General features: G+C 48.1%; 1 protein-coding gene across 1 annotated transcript in view; it reads left to right on the forward strand.

The window, feature by feature from the left end:
• Positions 1 to 22,500, forward strand: part of itga8 (integrin, alpha 8) — a 60,007-nt gene that overhangs the window by 25,937 nt on the left and 11,570 nt on the right. Inside the window, exons 14-22 of the mRNA XM_035526043.1 lie at positions 4,270 to 4,315; positions 5,579 to 5,686; positions 9,333 to 9,388; positions 9,685 to 9,839; positions 12,055 to 12,192; positions 12,382 to 12,449; positions 12,774 to 12,921; positions 14,661 to 14,753; positions 20,071 to 20,150. Coding sequence (XP_035381936.1) covers positions 4,270 to 4,315; positions 5,579 to 5,686; positions 9,333 to 9,388; positions 9,685 to 9,839; positions 12,055 to 12,192; positions 12,382 to 12,449; positions 12,774 to 12,921; positions 14,661 to 14,753; positions 20,071 to 20,150 — 892 coding nt within the window. The remainder of the gene's footprint in view (positions 1 to 4,269; positions 4,316 to 5,578; positions 5,687 to 9,332; positions 9,389 to 9,684; positions 9,840 to 12,054; positions 12,193 to 12,381; positions 12,450 to 12,773; positions 12,922 to 14,660; positions 14,754 to 20,070; positions 20,151 to 22,500) is intronic.

A 22,500-nucleotide genomic window follows, 5' to 3' on the forward strand; every position in this document is an offset into this window, starting at 1 on the left:
GGCCTGTATTATCAGTAGATAGTCTACACTAGGTCTACACTAGTTTATTTACACATGCCCTTCTTAATTGAGTTTTAAAGAAAACACATAAACACACGCCTACATTTGTCAGAGCAATGCACTGCAGAGCCACAGAGCAAGCTAAGAGGAAAAGCAGATTTCTCCTTCATCTCTCTCTCTCTATCTGTCTCCCTCTCTCTCTCTCACACACACACACACACACACACACGCGCACACACACACACACACACACACACACACACACACACACACACACACACACACACACACACACACACACTGTCCCTCTCTGTCTTTCTCAGCTGGAAATGTGAACTCAAAGCTTTAAAAGACTCCATCATCTCTGATGTGAGCACACCAGGAGTCTGGTCAGCCTTTGAGAGCATTTGGAGTGTGTTTGATGCACATGTGTGAGTGTAATATAGACTTCATCAGTTTTTGTTTTATGTTCTTAGGCACAGTTGGTCTTTTTTTATGTCAGATTATTTCTATATTTCTTATATTTTTACTATTATGAAACGCTTGAGATGTCTTTGAAATAAATTCTATCTGCTAGTTCTCTCAAACATTGTCCCGATGTGTGTGGAGCATGTAAAGTCAGAATTATTTCTATAGTGCTTTTTTACAACACAAGTTGTCACAAAGCAGCTTTACAAGTGCGTGTGTGCATGTGTGTGTGTGTGTGTGTGTGTGTGTGTGTGTGTGTGTGTGTGTGTGTGTGTGTGTGTGTGTCTGGGGCAGGTGCTGGGGGTTGCACACTATAAGTTTCAGGTCAGTGACTCTCCTCTGCTCCCAGTTTGAAGCTGAATTCTGGGTTAAAACTCATGTTCAGTGGTCATATGTCACAGACACACAAGTAGCCAATTAAGCCTACATTAACCCTGCACCAGCATTAACTACTGCCAAACATCTGTTATGGTCCAACAGAACCAGCACACTGCTACTGAGAGGATCTGGGAAATCTGTCTGATATGAGAACTGAATAGATCAGTTGAGAGTGCAAGATGGTACCGTGTAGCAGGTCTGGTGGGGATGTTCGTTGGCTAATGACTTTGTTCTGGCTTTAAAGTCTTTATAACAATGGCTTTGTATAGTCTCTGGAAGCACATGGTGTGTATGTGTGGGGGTGTTCGCTATGTGTTAATGGGTTAAGATATGCAATGTCATATCAAATCACAGACACCACCCAACACACACACACACACTCACACACACACACACACACTCACACACACACACACACTCACACACACACACACACACACACTCACACACACAAACACACACACACACACACACACACACGCACGTACACTCACACACACACACACACACACACACACCCTAATTGTGGGATTAGTATCAGAGTCCCTTCTCTCCAAGTGTGTCCACACAGAGGCGATCATTGATGATTGCTTTCAGGAATGAGCGGGTGGAGGCGTGATGTGGGAGAGGTGGAGCGCAGGGTGGAGGTGTGAGAGGGGTCTGCAGTGGATGGCTTGGCTCAGGCACGTCACTGGCAGGGGAAAAAAAGCACCTTTGCTGGAGATTGCTTTAACAGACTGGAGCTTTGTTATAACGCAGCCCAGTGCTCCAGCTCTTGCAAAGAGGAGTCAAATACTCCACCTAACTCAGAGCGCTCAAATACTCCACCTAACTCAGAGCCCTCAAATACTCCATCTAGCGCAGAGCCCTCAAATACTCCATCTAGTGCAGAGTGCTCAAATACTCCACCTAACTCAGAGCCCTCAAATACTCCATCTAGTGCAGAGCGCTCAAACACTCCACCTAACTCAGAGCCCTCAAATACTCCATCTAGCGTAGAGCGCTCAAATACTCCACCTAACTCAGAGCCCTCAAATACTCCATCTAGCGCAGAGCCCTCAAATACTCCACCTACCTCAGAGCCCTCAAATACTCCACCTAACTCAGAGCCCTCAAATACTCCACCTAACTCAGAGCGCTCAAATACTCCACCTACCTCAGAGCCCTCAAATACTCCATCTAGCGCAGAGCCCTCAAATACTCCACCTACCTCAGAGCCCCCAAATACTCCACCTAACTCAGAGCGCTCAAATACTCCACCTACCTCAGAGCCCTCAAATACTCCATCTAGCGCAGAGCGCTCAAACACTCCACCTAACTCAGAGCCCTCAAATACTCCACCTAACTAAGAGCACTCAAATACTTCATCTAGTGCAGCGCGCTCAAACTCTCCCTCTAAGAGATTCATCTCATTCTTCTTCTAACACAGAGCAGTCAAATCCTTCTTACTACTCTACACTCTGGTGCAATAGTAGCCACAGGGGTTTGACTTGAATATTTTGGGTCTAATGGGTACATGGAATGCACATATATAAAGACAAACATGTTTACACACACATGAGTGAGTGCACGCCCAGATGGACTCATGAGTGAGCTACACACCCAGATGGACTCACCAGATGTCCGATAGATAGATTGAATTAGACTATCCAGCACTGTCATTCACTCAAACAAGGTGAAAGAATACTCCAGGGTGTGTGCACGCGTGTGTGTATCTACATACTTCTCTCCTGTTATATCTTAAGAGGTGTGTTTTTGGTTACAGCATCAAAGCTGCTTTCCCCCCACACGGTCAGAGCTCTTATTTAGAATGGGCACTTTGCCAGGATGACTAAACATAAATTCCCTGTTGGCAGGAGCTGGCCTAGCAGGGCCTGGAACCAGAGAAGCAGTCTCCGGACACTTATTAGGGTTCCTGGATTTGTTCTAGAACATTCCTGCCTGTGAGGCTCCGATTCTGGCTGACTACCAGTGGTCCTCCAGGACCAATCTGTAAGCACCCTCCTATTAACTCTGGCAAAAAGCTTTCACCTACGCATGCAGAAATGACATTCTTCCACTCAAATTCATCATGCTGAGTTGAAACCTTTCTCGCAATAAAAGTGGGGAATTTCGAATGCCTGGAAGCTGTGTGTGAGTGTGAGTGTGTGTGTGTGTGTGTGTGTGTGTGTGTGTGTGTGTGTGTGTGTGTGTGTGTGTGTGTGTGTAGGGATGCCATTTATATCCTGGTGCTCAGTCCACTTCATCTGCAAGAGCCAATTGAGAGTGATTGTCTCAGACGCCAGAATGCCCACAGCGTGGTGTGAGCGGCCAGTGGGTCGCCGTAAGTCATGGCAAGATTGTGTTTGCTTGCTGGTTCGGTTGTATAAATAGTCATTTTCTAAAATGTCCAAGTGTTTGTGGACAGATGACTGATTGGGTATGGCGGGAAAAAAAACTATCAGCAGACAAAGCGCGCACAGGGCATGTGCTCATGTGTGGGTGGGTGTGTGTCCACGTGAGCGTGCATGTGCGCGCGCATGCGTGCGCGAGGATGTGTGTATGTGTGTGAACACATGCGCATGCATGCGTTCGTGTTTGTCTGTGAGTGCGCGAGCATGCACGCACATGTGCGTGTGCGTTTTACGTTCATGTTCATGGGCCTGTTCAGATTTGTGTTTCTGTACCTGTTTCAAACAGGAAGTTGCACACACTGACCCTCAGAAACCCTTCCCACTGACCGTAGCCCACAGACCTCTTTGTGCTTTTGCGTCCCCAGAGTGGGCCCAGCTCTTTAAACAGGTACCCAGCCCATGTGAGCACTTCTTTTCCTCTGATGTATTTCGGCTTTTCATCGGCGAACGTGGACGGTGCAGTGGAACACGCTCAGAAGGGACGAGCACAGCGGTGTGATGCCTACGCGGTGGTGGAGCCGCCGTACCTGTGATGCCCACGGCTGTCTCTTGTGTGTGTGACGTTTCGCCAGAAAGCCTTGAACCCTGGATGGTTTGGTCAGGAAGCTCCTGGATGACTACTTGATCATGTTTGGTTGTGTTTGGTTTTGATCGTTATGGAAACCAGGGGGTATTTAGAACTTGGTAGTGGTGGTGGTGATCTGAGGTCAGTAAAACATCCGTGTGGCGTCTGGGTGTGATGGAGTCTGCAGTAGCCCAAATCACTCCCAGCTGAGGCATGCTTTGAACCTGATACAGTGTCCTCTCTCTCTCTCTCTCTCTCCCTCCCTCCCCCCCTCTCTCTCTCTCTCTCTCTCTCTCTCTCACCCACACACACACACACACACACACAATGTTTTACTTGCTATCAATTGCTTACACTTTTATATACTCTATTCACTCTCGCTGTCTCTCGCTGTCTCTCCCACTCCCTGTCTCTGCTTGTCTCTCTTTCTGCTTCTTTGTCTGTCTTTCTTTCATTTTGATGCAGATCTGATTGTTGGTGCCTTTGGAGCTGGCAAAGTGGTTGTGTACAGGTAAGAAACACACACGCACACACACACACAAAAACACACACACCACAACGTTGCTGTTTGCCCAAGTAAGCAAAAGTACTCGTGCAAACATGCAGTGTAGTAACATGTCTTCAGTTACATACACACAGTCCATTTGTCTCTCTCAAACACACACACACACACACAAACACTCACATAACCATCGTTGCACAAACACTTCCACATGTTCCACTCATCAGTGTGAGAGTCTTAGCAGACACAGCCGAGCACTTTTCATTGAAACGGAACTTCAGATGGACGTGATTTTGCTTTCCCTGTGATCAGTGGTGCACTTTTGACATCTGTGTGTGTCTGCGTGGCTCGAGTGCCGCTGTTTGAGCGTGTGACGGTCAGCTTGGCCCGGGTCTCGTCTGGCCAAACCTCACGCGCTGCTGAGAGTGGCCTCTGAACCCTGCGGTGTCAGAACATGGTTGCTCGTAGATTCAGTTTCTCCCTGAAACACTGTACAGCTACGCTCTTCCTTCCACGAAGCCGCTGAACCTCAAACCACACAGAGACATGCAAACACACGCACACACACACTAATACACACTCACACAAATACACACACATACACGAATACACACACACACACACACACACTAATACACACAAATACAAACACAATAATACACACACACTAAAACACACACATTCATGCACACAAATACACACACACACACACACACACAAGTACACACACATACTAATACACACATGTCCACTTATACACATACATGTACTGTCATGCACACACACACACACACCCACCTACATACCTGATGTGTCAGAGTGTCAGTGTTAAAACGATTAGCAGGCAGGGGCGCCAGTGTGTTTGTGTAAGCTAATGTTACCAGAGAGAGTGAGACAGACAGGCAGAAAGCGAGAGAGAGAGAGCTTTGCCAGCCACCACACGTTAGACTCTCACCACTTAACGCTCTGTAGCCATTACAGCATTATTTAAGATCATGTTTGCTTAACACACTGAGACAGTGCTGAATGTCTAACACACTGAGACAGTGCTGAATGTCTAACACACTGAGAGAGTGCTGAATGTCTAACACACTGAAACAGTGCTGAATGTCTAACACACTGAGAGAGTGCTGAATGTCTAACACACTGAGGCAGTGCTGAATTCCTTTGCTTTCACACTGGTTTTCAGTGACACCGGATTCCCACTGGGGTTCACATTTACCACGTTGATGGACTGTGAGCATCTGACCTTCGTCTGCATGTCGTTTCTAGGGCTAGGCCGGTGGTTACTGTGGACGCTCAGCTGATCCTGACCCCAAGAATACTGAATCCAGAGGACAGGTCCTGTCGCCTGCCGGACTCTGACGCCATGGTTACCTGGTAAGCACAAAGCCCCACCTCCGGCGACTTTTAGCAGCTAAGTCACCAATATCACTCTCCTGTGTCATAGTATGATGAGACGCCAGGGTAAAGTCACTTTTCTTTTTTTGTGAAAGATGAGTCTCGAGTGTTCATGCAGTCACACAGCGTGGTGACGTTTGTCTGAGGTGCAGCAGCATTGGGTGGGTGGGGGCACTTTCACAGCAACACCACACTTCAGCTCACTGCTGAATTACATCATTGATGGAGGTTTAACGCTTACAGTCTCTTTACATTCTGCCAGGATAGACACACACACACACACACATGCACACACACACCCCCCTCACACACACACACACACACACACACACACACACACACACATACACACACACAAACACACCCACACACACACACAAACACACACACGCACACACACACACACACATACATACACACACACAAACACACCCACACACACCCACACACACAAACACACACACGCACACACACACACACACACACACACACACACACGCACGCACACACACACACACACACACAAACACACACACACACACGCACACACACACACACACACACACACACCCCTCACACACACACACACACATACACATACATACACACACACAAACACACCCACACACACTCACACACACACACACACGCATACGCACACACACACACACACACCCCTTCCTGAGTGACGATCTCCTTCGCACCCCCCTCTCCTTCAGAGGACACGGTGGTCTCCAACGCCCCGCTGTCACCGTTGGAGGGTGCAGCCCTCACCTCAAACATGGCGTGTGTCCCACACACGTCCACCCTCCCCCCAGGGTCACGTCACCGTCACGCAGTGGTAGTTCTATTGTTGTTGCTGTTATTTGGTTTGATGTGTTTTAAAAAAAAAGTTAAGAATACATACATTTTTCAATGTGCTGATAATATTGTACTATGTAGAGTGATGCCAGTAAAACCATCTTGACTTGACATGAGATAGGGGAGAGAGAGAGAGAGTGTGGGGGAGAGAGGTGGAGAAAGAGAGGGAGAGAGAGAGAGAGAGTGGGGGAGAGACATAAGAAAGCATAGGAGCCTCCTGTGTTTTTTGTTTTGTTTCATCTTTATCTGTGGAATGAATCCCTGCTGTGCACGTGCGCGAGTGAGCGTGTGTGTGTGTGTGTGTGCGTGTGCGTGTGTGTGTGCGCGCGCGCGTGTGTGCGTGCGCGCGTGTGTGTGTGTGTGTGTGCGTGCGTGTGTGTGTGCGTGCGTGTGTGTGTGCGTGCGTGTATGTGTGCATGCGTGTGTGTCTGTGTGCATGCGTGTGTGTGTGTGCGCGTGCACATACGCGTGCGCGCGCGTGTGTGTGTGTGTGTGTCATTAGAGACTATGGGACTCCACGCTAAAGCATTGATAGCCTTATAATAGCCCTCTATTTTGCCTAAGGGTTTCAGTAAGTACTATATGGCCTGGAATAACAGGCATTAATGGCACACACACACACACACACACGCACACACACGCACACACACACACACACACACACACACAGGATGCCACTAGTAGTCTGAGTGGTGTGCAGTAATTGTTACTTGCAGATGGTCTGCAAAGTGAGGAAGAATTTCTGTTGGGTCAGAGCATAGGTCAGGGCTCATACCCCATAAACTGGGACGTGTATGCGTCTGTGCATGTGCGTGAGTGCGTGTGTGCGCGTGCGTGCATGTGTGCGTGTGTGTGTGCGTACGTGTGTGTGTGTGTTGCCTGTGGTAATTACCCTTGTCATGAGAGTGCGTTGCTAATGAGGTTGACAGAGACACATCATTAAGTTATTCAGCAGGGTTACTTCCTGACTTACAAACATACACGTGTTTGCACATGCACACACATGCATGTGTACGCAACACATGTGAGTTTGGTCATAACTGCACTGAACATGTGTGACCGCGCTGGAGGGGTCATGGCAGGGTCGCCATGGTTACAGCAGCATGCACTGTGCTGGGTTCCTTCTTGTTGGTCTCCATGGACATCAGGACAGGGCCATAAGAGGAATTGCATATTATATGTATAGCACTCATAGACTCAAGGTTCAAGGTGTGTGTGTGTGTGTGTGTGTGTGTGTGTGTGTGTGTGTGTATGTGTGTGTGTGTGTGTGCGCGTGTGTTTGCAGTTTGCTCTGCGAGGTTAAAGCTGTCTGGCCAGGCACTGATAATGAAGTCATAGGCCCCTCTAATGGTTTTGCAGCTCTCCCAGTGCAGAAACACACATGGAGAACTGCATCTGCTCAAGGTGCGAGAGTGTTTCTTGTAAACGGAGTCGTGTGTGCAAGCTTGAGGTATGTGCGCACGTGTTGTTCATGACAGACGTGTACACGCTGTAGCAGCTCTGGAAATCTTCACCATGCTGCCATTTATACATTCTACTAAATTAATTGCCCAGGGTAGGAAGCTGGAGAGCTTTCCTGTGCCATACAGATATCAAGCTTGATTGTGGGTTTTGTTTTTTTTGGGGGGGGTGGGTGAAATCAAGCATGAAGCTCCAGAATGCTCTTACAGCATGAAAAACAAATGGTCTTAGAAGTTGAAACTGACGTGGTGGCCCGGACTTGACCTGTGACATCAACGGGAAGTGCTGAGTCAGGTTTCACGTGCACACGTATTTAATCTCACGGCTGCCTCCTGCACCGTGCACACGACACGTGCGGACTGGGAGCGTATGGCTCCTCGGAGGGGAACCGGGATTGGCAGACGTCACAGAGGAGATGCATCACGGCAGGCATCCCCCAGAGTGCTTCAGCAAACGCCTATGATCTGTCTGCTCCAAGCAATTACGGGCGGTGAACCAGCGCCGCGCTCCTGTGCTCCTGTTAGTAACAAGGGCCTGGATCAGAAAGACCAAAGTGTATTTCATCCACTGCAGGGATTAGAGCAGAGCTGTGAAGGTTATAGCTCCAGGAGGAGGGCATGGTGGATGTCCAGGCAGTAGATCCAGAAGGAGGGTATGGTGGATGTCCAACCTGTAGATCCAGGAGGAGGGTATGGTGGATGTCCAGGCTGTAGATCCAGGAGGAGGGAATGGTGGATGTCCAGGCTGTAGATCCAGGAGGAGAACATGGTGGATGTCTAGGCTGTAGATCTAGGAGGAGAGCATGGTGGATGTCCAGGCTGTAGATCCAGGAGGAGAGCATGGTGGATGTCCAGGCAGTAGATCCAGAAGGAGGGTATGGTGGATGTCCAGGCTGTAGATCCAGGAGGAGGGAATGGTGGATGTCCAGGCTGTAGATCCAGGAGGAGAACATGGTGGATGTCTAGGCTGTAGATCCAGGAGGAAAGCATAGTGGATGTCAGGGCTGTAGATCCAGGAGGAGAGTATGGTGGATGTCCAGGCTGTAGATCCAGGAGGAGAACATGGTGGATGTCTAGGCTGTAGATCCAGGAGGAGAGTATGGTGGATGTCCAGACTGTGTCCCCCATTCTCCCCAGAACATTTCTGTTGGCTTATGTATGTTGTATTGCATTACTCTTATCAGTTGAATGGCTTTAACTGTCTGTAATGATCATTATCTCTCTCTATCCTCCTCTCCCTTTCTCTCTGTCTGTATCTTCCCCCTCCCCATCTCTCCCTCTCTCTCTCCCTCTTTCTGCTTTAGTATGAGAGTAGATGTCTGTGCTAAAGTCTCTGGAATTGGAATACCAGACAGTGTTGGTAAGTAGATTTGTGTGTGTGTGTGTGGGGGGGGGGGGGGGGGGGGGGGGGGGTTGTGAGAGAGCTAAAACAGAAAAGGTGTGAACTACAGCTGCGTCAACCGACAATAAAATACTGCCCCAGGACTTTTAGAGCAATCTGTCTGTCAAGCAGTGTTTTTGATTTGATACAGAGCATGTGAGAGTGTGTGTGTGTGTGTGTGTGTTTGAGAACCCCTCTAAACACCTCAAATTGTTTTGATTCAGGAACTCTAGTAACAAAATTAAATAAAATCTCTCTCTCCGCGTGTCTCTCAGCTCTGCGGATGGAGCTGCGTTTGGACCGGCTGAAGCAGAGGGGTGCCGTGAAGCGGCTTCTCTTCCTCGACTTGCATCAGCACCAGCGAACCCTGCTGCTGCCCCTGGGCCAGCAAGACCGCCAGCGTTGCCTCAACCACACCGTCTACCTGCGGGTGAGCAGCAGGGGGTACCGCCGAGTCATCCACACGCAGAAGCGTTCTGGACTCGGGCTGATCAGCGCCGGCCTGCTTTACAGGTCAAAAAGCCATCAGGGGACCACACGGCTGCCTGAAGCTATGATCATCCAACATTATTTGATATCTGTTCTTTTCATTTATATTTAAAAAAAATTATTTTTATTTAAGGCTCAAATATGGTCACAGGAGTCTTAATAGGGCTAAAGGATTTCCATGACCGTTTATGGGAAGGTTGGAGAAACAAGGCCAAATTTTGAAATAAAAATTCTTCGTTTCAGCGAGCTAACCCATGGGAAAGCGCCATACGGGCCAAGGCAAGCAGCCGCTGTTAGTGGTGAGAAATCTGAAGTATGTCAGCATGTCTGAGAGAATCAGAATCAGAATTTATTGGCCAAGCACACTCCACATACAAGCAACATCCTTGTTTGCAGTTGCTCACCCTGACATTTCCACCACACACACACACACACACACACACACACACAGTTGTTAAGAGTGCTGAAGGCCACGGTTGGGAGACGCAGTTGTAGAATGATAAAGTGAAATAAATCAAATATAATGGCAGGTAAAAAGAGAAGTGCAGATGAAGGTGAGTTATCACAACAAGCTGGAGCTGAAATGTTTAGGTGTGTGATTAGGGCTCTGTGAGACAGGGGAGTCAGGACAGACCAGACCCAGAGCCTCTGCCAGCGCACCTCACAGATCAGAAAGGGAAGTTGTCAGTGAAACCTGGGAAAATGAGCTTTTAGCTATCCAAAACCTGAAACTGTGCTCGGAAACATAAATTTTGCTTATCGAAGGGGTGTGTGTGTGTGTGTGTGTGTGTGTGTGTGTGTGTGTGTGTGTGTGTGTGTGTGTGTGTGTGTGTGTGTAAAGGAAGCCTTCATCAATCTGATAACTTTAATCCCTTATTACTATATCATTGGAAAGTACATGAGAGCATTTCCCTGTGGGTCCTAATTCAATATATTTCTCTCTCTCGTCTTCTGACACTCACACACACACACACACACACACACACACACACACACACATACTCTACTTCACATACAAAAACACTCACACATACTCTTTCTCTCACATACAAATCCGCTTTCTCTTACCGCCCTCTCACATAGAAATACTCTCTCTCCCTCTCTCGTTCTCTCATAGAAACACATTCTGTCTCTCTCTCTCTCTCTCTCTCTCTCTCTCTCTCTCTCTCGTTCTCTGAGCTAATTAATGTGGTAGTATTTATTGCCCCGGTTCTCCCAGCGTGGAGGTGTTTATGACACGGTTACGTCGGCTTTTCTCTCACTCCAAGATGACTACGCGACATAAGCGCAAACAAGAGTCGAGGATGGGCCAATCAGAGGCAGGAAAAAACACCGGACGGGAGGAAAGAAGGAAAAGAAGCACAGAAGGAAGGAATCGTCACGTATGGCCCCACTAGCTAGAAGCGGCCGGACGTCAAAACCGGAGGCGGCGGCCAACGCGGAAAGCCAAGAGGGCTTTAGGAAAAGCATGTGACGTGGCCTCGGCTTCTGACTCACAGACGAGGTCCTCTGACTCAGCGGCCTCCACAACCATGAAGAGGACAAAAGAAAAGGGCAAAGCCACACGCGCTAGAAAGAACCGGAAAGGCCCCCAAACGGCACGACCGCACCGCTCCACAAATACGCCAGGAAGCGTTTAAATCCACGGGACAGTTGATAGGAATGAAGGGAGACGGGTGAAGGGGGGGGGTGGAGCCAGTAACCTGGGCTGAGACGCGAGACGGGAAGCACATGCTGAATGCAAACGAAGGCAGAAAGGATTACGGGCCCTTGCTCTCTCCCGAGTGGAGGGAACCGTCACAGGAATGACAGAGGAGGTTGCGGAGCTGACAGATCCGGTGCTCCCGGTCTGTTGAGTGGCTCTGCTCTCATCCCCTGGCGAACCTCAACCACTCTCGACGCCTAAAACGCATTTGCCCTTTACGCCGCTGCATGTAACGCATCGCAAATGACGCTACAAGGCTTTGTGCAGGTGTTGCTGAAATCTACATCTTAACGCGGGACATACGGGACAAATATTTGCCCTCGCCGTCCGACGTGACGACCCACGGAGTGAAGAGAGTGTGTGTGTGTGTGTGTGTGTGTGTGTGTGTGTGTGAGCGATGTTTTCTGCTGTTGGCTGCTGTGCAGTCATCTCCGCCCCTCCGTGTGTGTAGGATGAAGAGGAGTTTCGAGACAAGCTGAGCCCGATCAGCGTGGCTCTGAACTACAGCCTGGACCAGACAGCCACCCTGCCTGGCTTACAGCTGAGACCCACACTGGACCACTACACCAAGACCTTCCACCACGAGCAGGTGTGTGTGTGTGTGTGTGTGTGTGTGTGTGTTTGTAAGTGTGTCTGCCTCTCTACAGCTCAATTCATAACAGTTTGCAACATGGCGAGTTAAATGCAGTTAAGTGCATCCATATTGAAGGTTAAAGGCAGACACAGCTAAAGAGCTAAATAAAGACATATTTGTTCTGTTTTGTCTTCTCACCCTCAGGCAAACATCCTCTTGGACTGCGGAGATGACAACATGTGCGTCCCAGATCTCAGGCTCTCTGCTAAATTGTGAGTCCATTGTGTGTGGAGGAGTGTCTGTCTGTGTGTGTGTGTGAGTGTGTGTCTGTGTGTGTATTCCCAAAAGTGAATGTTTTCATGCTCACTTCATTTAGGTACTGAGCTATTCTTGTATGCCTGCAGGCATCTGTTCATGTTCTAATAGTGTATATTAAACTTTATGGATGGAGGCCTTGTTTTCATTGGTTGTATTTTCTACATTACAGAACACAATCATTGCGGTGTTTATATCTTACTGTAACCATACGCTTTTACCACTGATCAACTAAAAGCAGATTATTTTCTTTTCTTTATTTTTCGACTGGACATATGTAGGGACCAATCAGAGCTTGCGATTGGCGATGACAACCCACTGGTGCTCATGATCACCGCAGCCAATCAGGGTGAAGGAGCATATGAGGCGGAGCTTCGGGTGCGTCTCCCACCTGAAGCGGACTACAATGGAATTGAGCGCCGACGGGAGGTAAACTACTTCACCTACAATGAATTTTTTTTCTTCGCCCCTCTATACGAGGAAACTCCATGACATCACATGTTTAAAACTGATTGTTGTAATGTAGGTGGGATTACATTCTGAACTAATTTTGGACTGTTAATGGGGGTATTTGACATCTGTTGTGTATTGCTGTTTTGATTAAAGCAGCTCCGGTTTGGTCCAGATTCAGAAATTCCTCAGTCCCAAGCATGTCACAGACACCCAGCATGACCCTTGGATGCCTTAAATGTAAATTTATGATGTCACTTCTAGACTTGAGTGTTTACAGTTTTACCCAAAACGTGCTGCACATTACAGCCCTATGTTCTCAGTGTTTTCTCTTTGGGTTCTCCCAATGTTCTCAGTGTTTTCTCTCTGGGTTCTCCCAATGTTTTCAGTGCTTTCTCTCTGGGTTCTCCCAATGTTCTCAGTGCTTTCTCTCTGGGTTCTCCCAATGTTCTCAGTGCTTTTTCTCTGGGTTCTCCCAATGTTCTCAGTGCTTTCTCTCTGCTTTCTCCTTATGTTCTCAGTGCTTTCTCTGTGGGTTCTCCCAATCTTCTTAGTGCTTTCTCTCTGGTTTCTCCTTATGTTCTCAGTGCTTTCTCTCTGGGTTCTCCTTATGTTCTCAGTGTTTTCTCTCTGGATTCTCCCAATGTTCTCAGTGTTTTCTCTCTGGGTTCTCCCAATGTTCTCAATGCTTTCTCTCTGGTTTCTCCCTGTATTCTCGGTGCGTTCTCCCTGGGTTTGTGGGTTATTGTTTGAGTGGGTAACTGTGACGCAGCATGTGTTGGACAGAGAGAGACGGGGATCTTAATGTGATTACAATGGCTGCATCGTATACCGTCCTGGGGAGCTCCAGGGAGAGAGGAAACGGTCGGCAGGATTGGAGATGGATAGATGCAGGGACACTGAGGGAGGACGAATGGGAGACAAAGAGATGGAGGGATGGAGGGAGAGGGGGAAAGAGTTGACAGGATGCCCTCGGGGGCCTCAGTGATATATGGTGTGATTACCGTCACTGAATTCATCATATACTCTCTCTCTCTCTCTCTCTCTCTCTCTCTCTCTCTCTCTCTCTCTCTCTCTCTCTCGGGCCCCTTATCTCCTTCTTTAATAGAGCTGTTCTTTTGGACATGCCCAGCTTTCCGTTTACTCATTTAACATTGTGCTGTGATGTGAAAATGTGACGCTAAGGATGGTAAACTACTCAGAGTACTGACCCAGGGCCAGTTTTGAACTTTTTTTGAACATTATATGGCATAAACAGTACTGCGTTATCTGGAGTGATATGTACTATACATGTGCACTCCCTCTATACTACTGCATACTCCCAGCATAGTGTAGGAAATATTAGCACATAACTGACTAATTCTCTCTTTCTCTCTCTCCCAGGCCATTAAGACCTTAATAATATATTCTAAAAATAATATGTAAACATATTTAGTAATGTACCTGTTTTTGGGGGGTTGTAATTACAGTCGGAGGAGTAGTAGTCTCTCAGCGGGTGACATTTTATTATATATTTTACAGCAAGGATTGCTCTGTGTCCTACTCCCAGGAAGATTCATCATCTTTCACACCTGTGTCACCTGTGTAGAATTCGATTTCGTATGTTTATTGTGAAAATGTGAACATTCTGAACATTTTTAGCAAAGAAGTATTTTCCACATCTCTCTCTCTCTCTCTCTCTCTCTCTCTCTCTCTCTCTCTCTCTCTCTCTCTCTCAGGATCTGCAGATTATGAACTGCGAGCACAGGACTGAGAACGAAACCCAGCTGGTGGTGTGCGACCTGGGCAACCCCATGGCGGCCGGCGTGAACGTGAGGGGAACCGTCGCCGGCCTTCTGTTTCTGTCCCTCTCTCGTGATGTCCTTCTCACGTCCCCCGAGGGGGGCGGGGTCAATGTTACAGGTCCCTCAGTCCAAGGCACACGACACACACCCTTTAGCACCTGCTGGCGCTACATTTCCCAAGAAGCCCCTCCCCCAGTCCCATGAACGCTTCAGATTGAGAGTCGGCGCTGTTGTTCTGCAGAGGACAGTAGGCGGATCTGTTCTGACTGGGGAAGTGAGCTGGAGAGTTCATGATCCGAAAGCAGGAGAATTCATGTTCATAAAGTGAACATTTCTCCTCAGGATGTTTACTAGGCTGGGAAGCAGACCCTAGTCTGTCCCTTTTCTTCTCCCAGAAGATCACATGTTGGACACTGTTAATAGGAGGCCAGGGTCTTGACATGTGAAGCACCAAGCACATGTGTCCATGCAATGTTTGGGTTGGTTGGTTTATTTGTGTTTAACATTAATAATTTTAAAAGGGATAGTATCTAAGGGACAAGGGCTATATATAAGAGTAGGATAATAGCTTTATTAAGGTGTGTGTGTGTGTGTGTGTGTGTGTGTGTGTGTGTGTGTGTGTGTGTGTGTGAAAGAGAGTGCAGTTAATGCATCGTTAATCCAGATGTTTATGATAATTGGCGCATGTAGCTGTTATACAGATGTGTTAGTTCACTGGTCACTTATCACAGTAGCTTCTCATCTCCTAATGTGAGTGGGGCAACTGTCTGCTGTCAGTTTATGTGTGTGTGTGTGTGTGTGTGTGTGTGTGTGTGTGTGTGTGTGTGTGTGTGTGTGTGTGTGTGTGCGCGTGTGTGTGTGCGCGTGTGTGTGTGCGTGTGCATGTTAAGTCTTTACTTCCAATAACTCTTCCTGTGATTAAAGTTTTTAAAACCCACTGACCACATGGGTTACATTCAAAGAACATGGGCCTTTCTCTCTCTCTCTCTCTCTCTCTCTCTCTCTCTCTCTCTCTCTCTCTCCCTCCATTCACACCCCCCATGGCCTAAGGGTGAGCTGTGATCCTTTGGCTGTGGAATGTTTGTAGTTGACAGGAGGGAGACAACTCTGCCCAAGAGTTAACCCTCAGGTCTCAAAGAACAGTTTTCCACACACATACACAGACACACACAAGCTTCTCCAATCATTATTCCATACTCTCATTGAACAGTAATTGACTTCTAATCTGACGCACACACTGGTAAATGCTTTTCTCTGCCCACACTGCCTCGTTAGTGTTGCTCAGCATGTGTGCTTTAACGCTGCAGGACGGACCGAGCCCCCGCTGAGAGGGTCCGGGGCAGGGGTCTCGCCTCCTGGCTGGAGACGGAGAGAGACCCCCTTCCGGAGCAGCGGCCCGTGTTGGAGGCTCGTTTCAGAGACGGGGGGGAGGGGTTTGGGCAGTTAGGGATGGGAGATGGACAGAAAGGAAGTGCTGCCTCCACTCGGACTAAAATTCCCTTTGGAATTATTGTCTAATTCACAGACACACGCACACACACACACACACACACACACACACACACACACACACACACACACACACACACGCACACATAAGAGGAAGGAAGGTGTGGAGTTTTGGAAGGTGACCGCGAGAGAAGCCGGAAGAGTTGAAAAGAGGGAGAGATGGAAAGAAGGACAGAGAGAGGGAGAGAAAGAAGACAGAAAAGAGAGAGAGAGCAATAGATGTGTACAGGCAGCGTTTGTATATCCTGTGTCTTTCTTACCTCTAAAACACAAAAGAAAACTATATTTGGAGTCAGCAGATTGCGAGTGAGGTGGGTGATTGAGCGAGACAGAAAACAGAGAAAGAACTGATTTAGCTTGTTATCTTGTGTACTGAGTTGGACAGCGAGACTTAAAAAGATTTAGGCAGACCTTTGGAGAGAAAGGAAAAGCCTGAATACAAAGAGAGAGAGAGAGAGATAGAGAGAGAGAGAGAGAGAGAGAGAAGGGGGTGGGGGGGGGTCACTGAAGAATGTTGAGAAAGTTGGAGTTGGCATGTTAACATGTTCCAGATTGGGGGGTGTCGTTGTCGTGGATACAGGCATTGCCGTTGAAGCATGTAAGGTTAACCTCACTTGGGCAAGATTAACACGGCACCAGCTAAGCACCGCGACATATACATACATGCTGCCACATACACACACACACACACACATGTTCTCTCACACAGACACACACATACACGTGCTCCTTTTCAAACACACACATGCTCTTTCACACACATACACACACACACACACACACACACACACACACAATTATGCTCGTATCACACTTGTCACCAAACCTCTGCCACAGGCACACATGAAGCACACAAGCACTCGTCACTTTCCAGACGCTCCGGACTCAAAAGACGCCTCCACGTCTTACCCCCTTTCCTGTGGTACCGGCCTGCCGGCACCATACCCAGCTAGAGCGCCCCGTTTCCCAGAGTTGCCCCCCCTTATAACCTCCACATCGCTCTGGACTGCAAGCTCCAGCTGGCCTTCAGCAAGGTGCTTGAGTTCAGAGTAAAAGAGTTTCTCACGAGTGTCCTTCCGCCCAGTTCCAGTTCCAGACTGGGAGGTCGTAACTGGGGTTTAAGCACTGCTAGATAAGATCCCCTAATATATACTTGGCTTCCAAAGCTCTACGCTAAGTTTCCAGGACTCTCGGACAGCTTGGTGTTTCACTCGAAGTCACCTGGAACCTGAAAATTGCTCTGCTCCCCAATAAATCCTTTGGGACAGTTAGAACCGATGTTAAAACCAGTTACAGCGTCTCAAGTGGTTGCAGCAACCACTGGCCATAGAGGGACGGCGCAGGTTCACCCCACCCGTTGTCATGGCTCTCGCCCCTGGGGGTCTTGGGGCACCGAGCAGCAAATCTGTCCTGAAGCAGTAGTCCTCACAGTCAGGGAGGAGTTTGCTAAATCAATCAGTCCAAGGATCTGCGTGAACAGCAGTGAAATGGTATGTGATTTTCTTAATGGACCAGTATCTGGAACCGCCGCAGATGACTGCAAACAGCCACTGCTGTAGCGGCTGTGATTGGCGGGTGGTGATGTCCGATACGAAGTGGCCGGCATGTAGCGTATAGGACTGTTTCGAGTGCTCTGCTTTTAAAATGTCAAATATTTAAAATTGCTCAGGAGAAAGGCCATTTATGAGAAGATGTAGAAAGGCAAAGATACTCGAAACATGGGGGGAAAGTATTAGGGTAAGTACTCAGTTAGTCAAACAAGTACTCGAGTACTTAAATAAAGAACCAAAGTTATTTGCTCTCACTGTTGGTGGAAGGCGTTATGTCCTGGCATCGTGTGCGGGGCATAGTCTTTGGGCTTCGTTTCGTGGACATGCCCACACAGACACTCATATCCTCCCTGGCAGCCTACTCCCAGTTTCCGATTGTGCTTCCTGTCCCAGTCGGACACCATTAGCCCAGCGTCCACTCCTGAGTTGACATGTCTCATGTGGGACGAGTTCGTCATAAAGCTGTCCAGCGCATGGGGACTGGCTATGATGTTTGTTTGAAACAGTGCTGAAGAATGTTTAGCTCTGTTTAGTTAGGTGTTTAAATAGCATGTAAACATGGTAGACACACGCTAGTTATCGAGCTTTTATTGCAGTCAGGGCATCTAATAGAGCTCAGATCTCTCGAGAGTGTTATTGCCTGTTCATATACACACTGCGGCCTGAGGTCAGAGGACATGCATGTGTACTGTAAGCAGAGCTACAGCTCCTCACATGCTAGAGAAATCACAACTGTCCACAAAAGTCAGACTGAAGCAACAACCTTTGAAATTTGTAAATCCACCAGTTGCTTATAAATTTACATTTTCCATTTAGCTGATGCTTTTGTCCAAAGTGACTTACAATTATGACTGAATACAACTTGTGGAACTGAGTGTTTAGAGTTTTGCTCAGGGGCCCAGCAGTGGCAGGGCTTGAACTGGCAACCACTGAGCTCCCACTGCCCTTCAAACCCCTTAACTGCCCTTAAATCTCCTGAAGTGTCAAATCATACAAGTGCAGGTTACTAACAAAGAAACCTGCCCAAATCACGTTCTCGTTGTTGAAGACGGCCTCTCTCTGAATAAGGTTCCACAAGGTTCAGATGTGTCCGACACGCTCTGGGCCCGCCTCTCGTCAGGGTGCTATGGAGAGCCACTGAGTAAGGGGGCTCGCTGGTGGTGCGGTTAGTAGGGTAACAACCTGATTCTTTGAGGATCAACTTATGGGAATCTCTGCTATCAGATCCTACCCTGTCCCTGCACAGCAGTAAATCTGTCATACAGTGTTCTGTTTTACATTCACTTCTAATTGAGAAGAATCTCTCTCTCTCTCTCTCTCTCTCTCTCTCTCTCTCTCTCTGGAATATTTGAGTAATTTATTTGCTTTGAGTAATTTACACTAACCTATGTGATTTCCCATAATTAAACACACCTCCCGCGGCCGCTGAGTGTGTGTCGGTGTGTGTCTGCTTTGAAGTCCACTGCGACATTCCGATCAAAGCGTCTCATTAGGGCGACTGGACACTTGACATGGTCTCGGAGAAACACACGATCCCCTCCCCATCAAAGTCCGAACCCGGTCGTGGCGCTCATTTCTCGAGGACCTTTGGTGTTTAGCAGCTCCCCATCATTCTCAGCCAAGAGCCGATGACCACAAGAAAAGGCTCCTCTGGTCCGCCCCCCTCTTTAAAGCTTAACAGCGATTGTTGCTGTGGGTTCTCTGTTATGCATGTGGCGTTGGGGTGGATGGAGCACTGTGCGGGGAGGGGGCATGTTTATGAGGCTCCAGAGTTAGCGTATAGCCTGTAGCCACAGAGCTGCCCTTCATTAGCTGACCCGACAACTATTATCATAGTCACACTAATGAACTGCCACATGTGGGTGTAGTTAGCGGGGGCGGGGTGGGGGTGGGTTGGGGGAGGGGGCAGGGTTATGCACAGTTTGGTGACCAAGTGAAATGGCGCGGCTCTTGGGAAGTCATTTGGCTGTTGAGTTGTTTGAGGAAACAGCTTTTTGTCTCAGTTCAGAACGTTGACCAATGAGTGAGCGGAAGTAGAGAGAGTGGCAAGACTGGACCTCCGCCCCAACACACACACACACACACACACACCGTCACCACTCTTATAAAGCAGCACTGCTGTGTTAACTAGCCTGTGGGGGGGGGTTTCTGTTCTTTTTGAGAGAACGTTTATAGACGTCACCTAAGCCTTTCATGTGCTCATACTCCTCTTCTGTCACCAACCCATTGTCTTTGTCACTCCCTCCATCTCTCTCCTCCATGTCTCTGTCTTTCTCGCTCTCCAGGTGTCTTTGGGTTTGAGGTTCTCCGTACGACGGCTAGACGAAGCCGATTCTCACGTGGGTTTTGAACTGCAGATACTCAGGTGGGTCTCGTCTCTGCTTTATTCTCCGGCTCTCCTTCTCTCCCTCGCTCTCTCCATCCCTCCCAGACCAAGACAGAGGGTGGCTGTTTTTCAAGCAGGCATTTTTATAAACATACCCTCTGTGCCAAAGGACCCTGCACCTTTTGCTGCCTTTGATAGGGTTATCCTGATTTAAGTACCTGGTGTGTGTGTGTGTGTGTGTGTGTGTGTGTGTGTGTCTGCATGGTAGTGGAATTTCATTTCTGAACAATTTCATCATTAGCTCTTCTCTCTTTATCTGAGTATATTTGAGACTTTGAGCGAAACTTGAGAAAGCTTGAGTTTAGATGTCCTAGATCTCAGCACACCTGTGAGGTACATAGTGCATTCCTTTTGCATGTTTGTGTATCTTACTGGTTTGCGATGGCATATTTGAAGAAGACAAGCAGAACAGTGTGAACGGTGTTGTGAACTGATGTTCAACACACACATACACACACACAAGCGTAAACACTTTTCCATTTACAGCATTTGGCATTTTTATGGAGGGTGACTTACAGAAATGCTTTGTTGTGTACTGAAAAATGATTCATTCATTCTGATGCTAACACAAGTAGAGTCCAAACATACCATCAAACTGTCATTGGTACACACACACACTCCTGCACAGACACGTTTTGGCCTTTGTCTCCAAATGAACATACTGTTACAGAAAAGATTTGACATAGAGCAGCAAATCTATAACTCATGCGCACATACACCCATAAACACACACACACATGCTCACACTGTTCAAACACATATTTCTGTGTGTGGCCTTGTTCGCTCAGGAGGACATTTAGGACCATGTGTTACAATAACACTTTCTGTATTGTTTCCTGCTCTCAAACTCTCTAAAGTGCGCGCACATGCACACACACACACACACACACACAGGAGGTGTTCTGTATGAGAGGTGTTGTGTTAGGAGAGTGGACTACAAGGCTGGGTGTCTCTAAAGGGTGTCACTAGGGTGTCTCTGCACCACACATAATAGCAAGATAGCAAGGCCAGGTCACACTAGGAAGTGTGTGTGTGTGTGTGTGTGTGTGTGTGTGTGTGTGTGTGTGTGTGTGTGAGGAGGTGCAGGGAAGGTGTTATCTCTAGAGGATGGAGAGTGGTTAACGTTACATGTCGCCTCCACCCCACTACCATGCTTCATCTTGCGAGGAAATAAATGTGGAAATGAGATGTATCTTCCTCCCTCTCTGTCAGTCCTGCTGGCACCACTGTGTGTGTGTGTGTGTGTGTGTGTGTGTGTGTGTGTGTGTGTGCGTGTTATTGACTTTACATCAGTCTGTGTTTATCTGTAGTTCAGAGGTGAACACACAATGTCAGTCTCTTGATTTCCATCTGTGCATTGTCCCTGGCAGCCACATTGTGACAGTATGGCTGTGCGTGCGTGCGTGCGTGTATGTGTTTGTATGTGTCTTTATGTGAGTGTGAGTCAGAGAAGTACTGTAGTAAATAAAGCTCTTACACCATCTCCGTTTCATAAACAAAAGGCTCCAAACATGAACCAGTTGTGTGCGTGTGTGAGTGTGTGTGCACGCATGCACACGCGCGTGTGTGCAGAGACAGTGATAAATGTGTAGGTAGATGTTTTTGGAGTGTAGTTTGTGTATGTGTGTGTGTGTGCGTGTGTGTGGTTGGTCTGGTATTCTGTGGGTTGTTCGGCACAATGACTGGCGAGACAGCTGACCCAGTGACCTTTGGCACGTAGCCTCTCTGCATGCTCTCAGACAGCCATTGTCCCACATGCTCCCCACTTCCCTGAGTGCCCGAGGGCAGCAGTACATTCAGAGCAGAGCTGCTACCTCATCTCCAGCACTCTCCAGCACTCTCCATTAGTCTCCAGCACTCTCCATCAGTCTCCTTCACTCTCCATCAGTCTCCAGCACTCTCCATCAGTCTCCAGCACTCTCCATCAGTCTCCAGCACTCTCCATCGGTCTCCATCAGTCTCCAGCACTCTCCATCATTCTCCATCACTCTCCATCAGTCTCCATCACTCTCCATCAGTCTCCTTCATTCTCCAGCACTCTCCATCAGTCTCCTTCACTCTCCATCAGTCTCCATCAGTCTCCTTCACTCTCCATCAGTCTCCATCAGTCTCCCTCACTCTCCATCAGTCTCCCTCACTCTCCATCAGTCTCCATCAGTCTCGCTCAATCTACATCAATCTCCATCAATCTCCAGCACACTCCCTAGACATTTCTAGGAAAGTGTCACTCTTAAAAAGTGCTTTGTTACTTTCATTCTCCATTCATTCTCCTTTCATTCATTAGGCCAGATTCTACGGACGCCCTTACGCTAGAACCTTGTCAGAGAGA

Source organism: Electrophorus electricus, chromosome 5 (assembly GCF_013358815.1).
Source record: "Electrophorus electricus isolate fEleEle1 chromosome 5, fEleEle1.pri, whole genome shotgun sequence".
Classification (NCBI taxonomy): domain Eukaryota; kingdom Metazoa; phylum Chordata; class Actinopteri; order Gymnotiformes; family Gymnotidae; genus Electrophorus; species Electrophorus electricus.